This window comes from Orbicella franksi, chromosome 5 (genome assembly GCF_964199315.1).
Source record: "Orbicella franksi chromosome 5, jaOrbFran1.1, whole genome shotgun sequence".
In the NCBI taxonomy this organism is placed as follows: domain Eukaryota; kingdom Metazoa; phylum Cnidaria; class Anthozoa; order Scleractinia; family Merulinidae; genus Orbicella; species Orbicella franksi.
Genome location: NC_138149.1, coordinates 1,742,786 through 1,752,793, shown reverse-complemented (window position 1 = coordinate 1,752,793; position 10,008 = coordinate 1,742,786). Strand labels below are relative to the sequence as shown.

At 39.9% G+C, this 10,008-nt stretch overlaps 1 protein-coding gene across 2 annotated transcripts; it reads right to left on the bottom strand.

The window, feature by feature from the left end:
* Positions 1 to 883: 883 nt before the first annotated feature.
* On the bottom strand, positions 884 to 8,638 carry LOC145488599 (ferroportin-like). 2 transcript variants are annotated; one of them, XM_081467485.1, is made up of 5 exons: positions 8,412 to 8,638; positions 8,147 to 8,223; positions 5,383 to 5,542; positions 4,163 to 4,390; positions 884 to 3,446 (listed from the first exon to the last, which is right to left on the bottom strand). In XM_081467485.1, the coding sequence occupies exons 1-5, from the start codon at positions 8,491 to 8,493 to the stop codon at positions 1,885 to 1,887; spliced, it is 2,109 nt and encodes a 702-aa protein (XP_081323611.1). In that variant the 5' UTR covers positions 8,494 to 8,638; the 3' UTR covers positions 884 to 1,884. The 2 variants fall into 2 exon arrangements, with proteins under 2 accessions (XP_081323611.1, XP_081323613.1); XM_081467487.1 differs by having other exon boundaries at positions 5,383 to 8,219; positions 8,412 to 8,465.
* Positions 8,639 to 10,008: the final 1,370 nt, after the last annotated feature.

Genomic DNA, 10,008 nt, shown 5'->3' with positions numbered 1-10,008 from the left:
ACCTCTGAGAAGCTGGGCCATGGTCATGTGACTAATTCTGAAACAATGAGAAGTCTCCCACGCTATTGCTTTAGCGCGTACGCAGTTCACACCACCAGCGGTAGCCCCACAAGATTAGACGAAACACATGGAAGCCGCACGGAGATGGTTTATCTTTTTACGCTTGTTTTTCTGTTGTCCTCTTATTTTGTTTATGCTTGCAATTTATTACTTTGCACTTTGTGAACATCAAAAATGTAACTGAATTTGCAAGTTATTGAATTTCCGCGCTCAGGCTGACGCAAGAAACTTCAACACGCGCATGAATCGTGTTCAGTGTATAGCGCTATCCGGTGGAGAAATTTTTATCCACTGAACTAGTGTCAACAAAACAAACTACGCCATACACGGGATACCAATTTACCCAGCGAATAACGTTATTCATCCTTTGAATAGACTACGAGTAGTACTCTTTCGCTTAGGCCGTCGAGCGAGTCCGTAAACAAACTGCGAGGAAAAAATGGCCGCGTAAAATCCGCATTTTTTTCTCGCGGTTTTCTTTCGCGTCACGCACGACGAACTAAGCGAAAGAGGGACTACTCATAGACGCTTTTCATGAATGGCTGCCAATTTTAAATTCTATTGTAAGTATTAAAATTAGCATGGCTAACCTCGTTCTTGAGTTGATAATTCAAAGAATTTTACTCCCAAACGAGTTTTGTGAGGCTAATCTAAATACATACAAAAGAGTTTTAAATTGGCAGCCATTTATGAAAAGGGTCTATAGTCTATCCTTTGAACTACCGTCGCACAGGTCCCCAAGCTCCTTGAGAGACCTGTACGATGAGAAGAGAGCATTTGAGCAAGCAACAACCTTCAGTGAATTTTGAGCAATAACTAACTAGACAAAAATTATTTACAACAATCTCTTATAAAAAAAAAATTAAAAGTATTGCCTCGAGTGACGTCAAAATCGTTTCGTAATACTCGTTCTGCAGCTTCTACACGAACCGTACTAATTAATGCTGTAATAAATTATAACCAAGCAAAGTTGAGTGTCAATATATCCAACATGCATTTTGGATAAAAGAGAGCTGTAGCAAACCATAACAGCAACAGCAACCTCACTAACCAAAAGTGTGATGAGAAGAACAATGGCTTTGCGCGTGCGTGGTAAATCTTTGTACATATTTATGTGCCGTTTTCTGCAAATTGACACCGGTGTTCTGGAGAATGAAAACTACGACTAACTCATGCCTATTACCCGTCGGTGTATGGCGTGTAATGAAGCCGCGTAATCCTTCCAGATCTGCCGGTGCTTTGTCGTCACTCCAGCTATTTTCCATCTGTTTAATTTCTCAATTTCTCACCCCTCCGCGTCCAAGAGAGAACTTGCTACGACAGCCAATTTCAAAATGTCTCTTTCGAATTCAATGCTGTTGTACACATTCAGTTTTGGGACAGCAGTGACAGTGGCAGAAAGACTGAATGACTGGATTATCGCGGGATTCACCGCCATCATGGTTGCTTTAACTCCCAAATGCATATCAAGAAAGTGCGGTTGAAAGTTAAAAAATTCAAACTGCTTTCAATTATCCAGACTCGTTTAAATACAACGCAAATCAAACTAAGACACTACGCAGGCTATAAACATAAAAAATGGCATTTTGTGCCAGCCAGTCTTCTCCCGCCTTCAGCCTTTCCTTTCTCTCGCCCGAGGACAAGTTTGGCTAAAGGCGGTAGTTGACTGGCATTTCAGGCTACATTCTGTGTCTGTTTGGCTCATTTGCTCAGCCTATTACACTTTGGAGACTATATCCCTGTCGGGTACACAGTTCAGTTGATGGGAGTCTTTTTTTCTTCTTGTCTTACACCAGCTTTTCTTCCAGCGATACAGTGAGTTCATCAATACGAAAAGTTTTCATTCTTGGTGCTTAAAACGCCTCTAATCATTGCTTCTTCCTCGTCTTCAAGATCAAGATCATCCGGCAAACTTGGCACTCGCTCGCTTATGGGAGCAGACGCGCCACAAAACTTCCCCAGTTTGTCGAAATGAAATAAATGGCCGCGGATCTTGTACGTAAATGAGGCGTACAGCACACCACCTATTCCCACAGCGAAAACAGACATGAGAGCCAAGAGGCCAAAGGTTTCAGGCTTTGGAAGAGCGATCACCAAGAAGAACATGATCAGGCTTAAAATGGAGTTGAACGAGTTCTGCATTCCAGCTACTATCCCTCTTTCTTGTTCAGGAACAGCCTCTTGGAACAACTGCGAGATGGTTAGGTCAGATAACCAGAGCCCAAGGCGAGACGTGACAATTCCCGCTAAGAGAAGGCCTATAGAGATGTAAGAGATACTGTAGCTTGAAGCAGGCAACGCGGTCGTATTTGAGCTACAGTTTCGGTTCGATGGAGAGATACTTGAACTGGGAAATAACATACTGGTTTTACTTGGAGAAATAATCGCTGTTTTTGGTGATAGCGTTGTTACATTTAAAACACCAAGGGATGACGACTTCATTAATAATGTCGACGTTGGACGTACAGTGGAATTGAGATAAGCTGACGGAATTCCTCTTGCCATATCTGGTAATTTCGAGGGACGTAGAGCAGTAGGCGACGCATTGGAAGATTCTTGATCCATGCAAGCTGTTATTGACGTTGGTGCTGTGTTGTAAGTTGGCTTGCATGGAGGCAAGGGAACTTGCCTGTAATTCTCCGGTAACAAGAAGAACGGAGAACCTGGTGCGAAAACGGCAGCGACACACAAGAGGAGACACGAAAACTGAAATGACATGGAGAATAACCCGCAGCGAACAACACCAACAGCATTTCTCAAACGGGGATAAATGAAAGTCGCAAACACTCCAAACAAGGAGCCGACACCACGAACAATACTCAGAATTGACTCACTCAAACACTGTGTGTACGCATAGCCTGTGGTTATGGCGCCAAACGAAATCACTGTAAAATACAGCGAGGCTAGAGCCAGTCCTGGTCGAGCTACACTCTGTCTAAAATAAATGTGCCAGCCAGTTTTGAAGGTTAGGATCCTTTTCTTAAACCGCGCGGATATACTCGGCTTTCGTGCTCTTTGGCGGGAAGGTCTGGTACTAACTGCAGGGACCAAAGCCTCGGTCCCTGTTTGGCCCCTTCCAGGGTCTTCATTTTCCATCCAATCCAAGCGCTCTCTGGAACCTCGAGGTTCCTCAGTAGAGAGGTCCACTGAGGAAGCATCTTCCTCATTTTCATCGTGCCTCGTATCGAAGACTTTCTGGGACAATGCGGACACAGCCTGGAAGACTTTCCACAAGAGGTAATACTCTCCAAAAACTGACACCACATTCCAGCCCACAAGGAAAAGGACCCCGGCCACTTTGGAAATGTACGTCATAATCTGGCCAACGAGAATCGGTGCAAGGATCTTGCAACAAAGATCGATTCTTCTCAAAATAGAATTGGTACCTGAAATTAAGAACGTTAAAACTTAAATTAGATCATACCGTTGTCTTGATGGGGAAAATTACGGTCAAATTCACGGTTGACTAGCCTCCTGTACAGAGTAGACCTCATATGTAGTATCACGCGCTTGTTACATATCTTCTTCGTTGGCTATCTACAGCGCTTATGAACTAAACGCCAATTTAAACACAGTTTTTTAGACGCAGTGCTTCAGATGGGTGAAAATGTTTAACTGAAATCGTCTAATTCGCTGCTATTTAGGCATTCTATGCTGTGTAATTAGATAATAAGACATTATAATTGTTATGCCTCCCAACTCAAATACGTTTTCCAATTGGAGGAGAACGCGTCACGTGTCGTGGGTCAAAACTCACTAACTGCCTATGGGGAACAAAACTCACTCAATCCCCAGAGAAAAAAAAACTTTGAAACCGCGGCAAATTGGTGTGCCAGTCGGCGTGAAGCAAAAATATTTTGTCATAGTTTTTTTTTTTTTCCACTTCGAGTGGAGAGGTATAAAAAAACATTTGCCTCGAGTCTTGGGGGAAAAAACTCACTGTTTTCCTTGGGGCCAGTCATTAATTGCTTATTAATCAGTAGGGTAAATTTCATTCTCCCCGAAATGTTGACATTGAGTTAATCATAAATCCTAGAAAAACCTGGAGAATAAACGAAGGCCCTTCCTGTGGCACACACATAAACCACAGGAGCTTACTTACTTGCCAGGAGTGATTTATCTGAGCCAGCAATAACTACTACCCAGTCCTTCTCTACAGCAATTTTTGTGCCAATACTTGACAAGTCTGCTACAGAGCCAACGACGATGATGACTGCTTCAAGCAATGTGATGAAAGGATGCTGAATGTGCTCCAGTTTCAACATAATCCAAAGCAAAACCCCACAGATGATCACAGCAACATTTTGAATGATCAAGGAGACCTGAGCAACTGAAATGAAAAGATGTAATGGTGTGACGTCAAAAAAAAAAGCCCCAGATAAACATAAACCTTATTTATTTAGTTAAAATAAAAACGCTAGAAGAAAGAAGAAATTTTCAGGCACTAGGTTTAGTTTGCCGATGCATGAATAATCAAGCCCCACCCTGCATACAAGATTTTCTTCATACCAAAATTTGTAATTTGACACTCTTTTAATGCTACCTAATTTTAATTTAGAATGGCATCACAGATCATTTTCATTTTTAGCTGCTAAGATGTGGAATTCATTACCTCCTTATGTTAAAGAAGCCAAGGATGTTCTTACTTTTAAGCGTATTTTAAATAAGCATATTTTCTACCTTGTATGGTGATTGTATATAGATTAATATAGTATATCTATAAATATATTTTTATTAAAATATTTTTATTGCTTGTGTTAGTTAAGATTAATTTTATTGTTTCCATTTTTTCGCAGGTACCTTTTTTTAACGAGTTTTTATTACTCCTAAATGTTGCGTGGGCAAATAAAGGATTTTATTTTTTGTATTGTAGTACTTCTCTGCTTTGAAAATAAGTTTTAAGCTTTTTATTGGCAGCTGTATACAACTATAGTGAGAGTAAAGGACAATAAACACAATAGCCTCCATTCTGCATGAAAATATGCTTGGATATTTATCCTTGGACCTTATCTGTTCCTCAAAGCTCACAGTTTTCCTTGAGCTACACTCTCAGAAAACTATTCACTTCTTGGAACAGATAATGCCCTGGACAAATATCTGAGGGTGTTTTTGTGCCAAATGGAGGCTACTGTTTACATAAGAATAATAACACTTGTAATAAATTAATACTTTATGAGGAGGCCACCAATCTCCTAGAGATGGTTTTCAAGAGGGTCCACCAAAAATTAAAGGTCTAAAATACTGTACAGTAATAAAAGCTAAAACGTTAAGACTACAACTAAGATTTAAAACTACAACTAAGATTAAGAATACTACTAGTACCTTTCAGCCGAGGATTGGCATCTACCCAGTCTCCGACTAATGGACCAAAAATAATGATTGACAGAGTACTGACAAGCTGATAGATGGCTGTCAAACGTAAAGATCCTGGTGTGAGTTCAACCAGATAAATACCTATCGCAAAATGCCACATGCGATCCCCCTATAGAGAATGACAATAAACTGTGCGTTAGTTAATCAGCCTACATTCAGCTTCGCAATCCTAAAAAACAAAACAGGGTTTTCTGTTGGGAGCATGAAAGGCCATGGTCCACAATTACTAACAAAGCATTGATCTCATTTCTACTCTACCTAACATGTTGCTACAAGTTACCAAAAAGAGGCAATATTGGCAACAGTGCTTTTGGACTTGCAAAGAAACTTTGTTACGTGACAAGTCACAAGGAGAATGTTGCCCATATTACTTATTTGGCCTATAGCTTCTTGCATCTACAAATTTGTTAGGTCTGATTGGTTCTCTGAACACTTATCTATCACACAATAGGTGTGATCATATGGGTGTCAAATTGAATGACTGCAGGCAAAAATGTCCACTAGATTTTTCGGCCATTTTTGAAAGTGCTCAAAAATAGCTGAATTTTGGCATGTGGGCTTCATTTTACCAGAGAAACATTGCTCTGAATTTTTTTGGCTGGTTTGGTCTTTGTTTTTGAGAAATAACATAGGTAAAAAACTCTGTTTTCCTAGCAGCATCTTTTGGAGATCTTTAGTTGAACAAAAAACAAAAGAAACCATTTGTTTCCCTGAACAATGAAGTCACCACTTTTTGTAACTGGATACCTCTAAGACTAATTGTTTGATTTATGTTTCCCTACCCTTTGTAAAACTACAGGGATTGTAGGGATTTGGGAAAATCCCCCAGTCAGGCTTTTGATTGTGCCAAGCAGCCCCAGGGTTGGGGAATTTGACTTTGACCAAAAGATGCCTTGTGACATAATTTAGATGCAGTTACTAAGTCGGTTAATTTTATTTGTTTTCACCACCATTTATCTGACACTTTAGACAGCCATCTAATCAGATTTTGCCTATTTTTGAGAAATTTTTTAACATCAAGTGCACAGTTGATTGTAAAACTCAGTTAAATTGGATTTTACCCTAAAAGTCAGTTCAGTTTTGGGTCAAAATAATTATAAAGGTAGCGAGAACTTACTTTTCCAGTGATCTTTCATCTGTTTTATACAGAAATAGTTCAAGGATATTTTGCCCAAGGATGGAGTGTTTTTGATTCTTTTGATCGACGTTTGTTTCCCCATCCTGAAGAATTTGATCAATTTTTTTTAATAATTGTCAAATCCCCGCTCCTTGCCCGCATTTCTGGGACTTGATATCACACGATATCAGGACAGCGGACACAGCTTCTGATTGGCTAATTGCACATCTGGATACAGTAATGCATTACTCAATCAGTCACACTCTACAGAACCCTTTTTTCTCACTTCAAAAGGTTTATGAACATTTCTTGCCTCTACTGCACAATATGTCAACACCATGGATACTGCAGTCACCCATTGGGCATTACTAAACCAATAGAAGACTTTTGTTGTGTCCCTAGAGACTCTTTTGACATAAAAACATCCCCTGGATCTATTAGCACTCATGAGTAGTTTAAGACATGGGAAGAAAAAGCATTCAAGAAGAAGAAGAAAAAAAAAACGATCAGAAACTATAGGTTGCGGGGAACTCTCATTTGAAAAGGTCGGATATGCTCATCATCTCACTTAAGGGTATAAATCAAGGATTCTGGTCCCACATACTTAGTGTATTCATGACGAAATGCTACTATTTTTAGCTGCCAATTTTCGCTGTCCACTCAAGTCCAGTGTACTAGCACAGGCTCCTGTCCTGGACAATTGCTGGTAATCAAACCTATTCCACTTGGTATCACTTAGGGGTCAAATAAAGCTCAAACCACACCCACATTGGTCCCCTCAACATCCCTGACCTTTTCATACGGGCATACCCCCCCTGGATCAGAAATGGCTCGCTCATCTAATATAGGAAAGTCAATTTGTGGGAGTTTCCACAGCAAATGCCTAGTGTACCCACTTGAGGTGGAGATGAAATAGCTGACAATTTTCACCGGTGATTCTGAGTTAATTTGTTACAACAAGCACGCAAAAATAATCTCACATATCCCTGGCTTTACAAAATCCCTGGCTTATAATGAAATGTTAATGTCTAATATCGTGTCGGGTTAACAATTTCAAACATTTGATTGTCAAGGCTTTACAGGATGCACACAACATAAGTGACCTGTGTTTCATGCTTTTTAAATAATTTCTTTTTTGAAAGTGCAGACAAAATAGTGAGCAGTGATTTGGCGCAAATGTTTTTCGTTTTTGTTTTTTTGGAAAAATCATCCAAATTTGTTTGATGAAATGATTAACATGATAAGTAATTGGACCTCATGTCAGTTCAGAGGATAATTGGGCTTGTAATTTCCAATAGGACAAGCGCTACTTTGTAACATTATATCTGAATTATAGTACTCTACGGTATGCCACTCCGTCCATGGATAGTAATCTACTATTCCATGCTCCGTCCAATTACTTATTACGTAATGTGGCGTGATCGAGGTCTTGCGTGATGCGAGACCCCTCTGCACACAATTAGGTAGTGCGTCTATGAATTCAAACTACAAGCTTATTCAAAACCGAGAAAGAATCGATCGTCGATAAAACAGTCATCTTGTATTAAGCTATAGCTTCGAAGAACGTTGACAGAACGGTTCACAACAACATCTTACCCAAGCGGAGAACGCATGGCTGATGCAAACAAGATTCAAAGGCGAAATTTGACAACACTTCCCTGCAGAACGTCTTTCTGCGTTGCAAACAAAAGAACGCATAATTAAAGATAGCAAGATAATCTCATGACTAGAACAACGCTTAGGAAAAGGAATCAGGGCTTGAAAAGACGGTAGAGAAAGTTATAAGGTAATAAAATATGGACTGAATACAACTAGCTTTAAATATTGCTCGCAATACATTTCACACACCAATGCACCTTACCAATTTGTCGATTCGTTCTGATTTCTCCATCTGATCTCTCCCTAGCTTCTATTAACGACTCTTCGCTCTGTCCGTCTTGCATCGCTCTCTTTAAAGCTAAACGATATAAATCTGTCACTGATTAACGAAGTGTAGTGACCGGGCAAGAGCTATATCCTTTCCGGCAAATTTTTTCCGCGACCTTTGTGCGCACACGCAGCACTCGTGACTGTCAGTTGTGACCTGGGGAGAAGTAAAATTAAAATGCCTTCTCTGGACTGGGAGTCACTCGTCGAGTGATCTGCTTGCCACTGACAAATCACGATATTTTGATCAATCTCACCCAATAAATATTTGCGAGCTGAGCACCTCTTTAAAGCTAAGTTTCAAGGTATGTTTTTCCCTAAAGAGAGCAGTTATTGTGACGAACGAAAAATAAAGCTTTTAATCAAACGTTTTTATAAAAATATCAAGAAATTAGGTAGCAACTTTTGAGAATACGAAACGATTACTCTACGCATGCTCGGAAATTCATCTATATGTGAAAGAACTGAAGGACTAATATCTTCTCAAAGTCATTAATAATTCATCAAGCTTAAATAAAAGAAATCAAGACCGTGACGGTGTCTGGATATCTCATCTTGTTATCAGCATAGATTTTTAAGACTTTTATATTTCTCCGTTTTCTCCTTAGTTTTAGTTTTGATTGAGAAGACATATCAAACACTCAAGACAGTATGACCACATTTCCAAACACCGCAAGTTCGTTTGGTTTTTAGAAATGTGGTCAAACACGGTCTTTGTGTTTTATTTATTATACGTCACAATTGGACGCCCTCATTTCATCTCATCTCATCCCATCTCATCACATCGTATAGCTTTCTTTTGGAGGAGACGCTCTCGCCCCAGCAACGTTTTGTCCTTATCACATATATCCGCCGTGTCGCGTCGCCTTAGTAAACTGAGATCGATTTATTTTCCCTTAGCCGTTTTATTTTGAACATTTACTGTCAACTGTCAACTGTGTAACGATGGTTTTTTTTGTATTTTTCTTTTTTTCCTCTGCGAAATTAGACTCAAACAGGGCGGCTCCCTTGCAAGGAAGCGACCATGACACTCTCCGGTATCCAGCCTCTCTCAGGCGTTTAGTTCGTTGGGGTAGGCCGGGGCGCCGCGCTTCGCTCCTACTTTTTTCGTGCGCCATTTTTCGCCCTTCACCCTAACTAACTGAGCGCTTGAAAGAGGCTATTGGGTACCTGGTCCAACCACGAACTGGTCAAGCAGCAACAATATAACTACGTTTAATCAAGGTTGATTTGTAATCAAAATTTAATCGAAAAAGCTTGTGCACTATCCTCGTTTGAGGATAGCGTAAACTAATAAAAATTCTAGTTTCAGCTCAATGGTCTATTGTTGCAAGTGTCCGCTACTTGGAGGGGGAAGTTCGAACTAAATGACTCTAAATTAAAAACTACCGAAACTAAATTAAAACTAGTGAATAGCTTACAAATTGAAAGGTATTAAGAAGCAGCTTCGTTGCCCACTGAATTCTCACTTAAAATAAATCAGCTGTCAGCAAATGTATGCAATAAGCATTTGTTGATTTCTCAAGTAACAA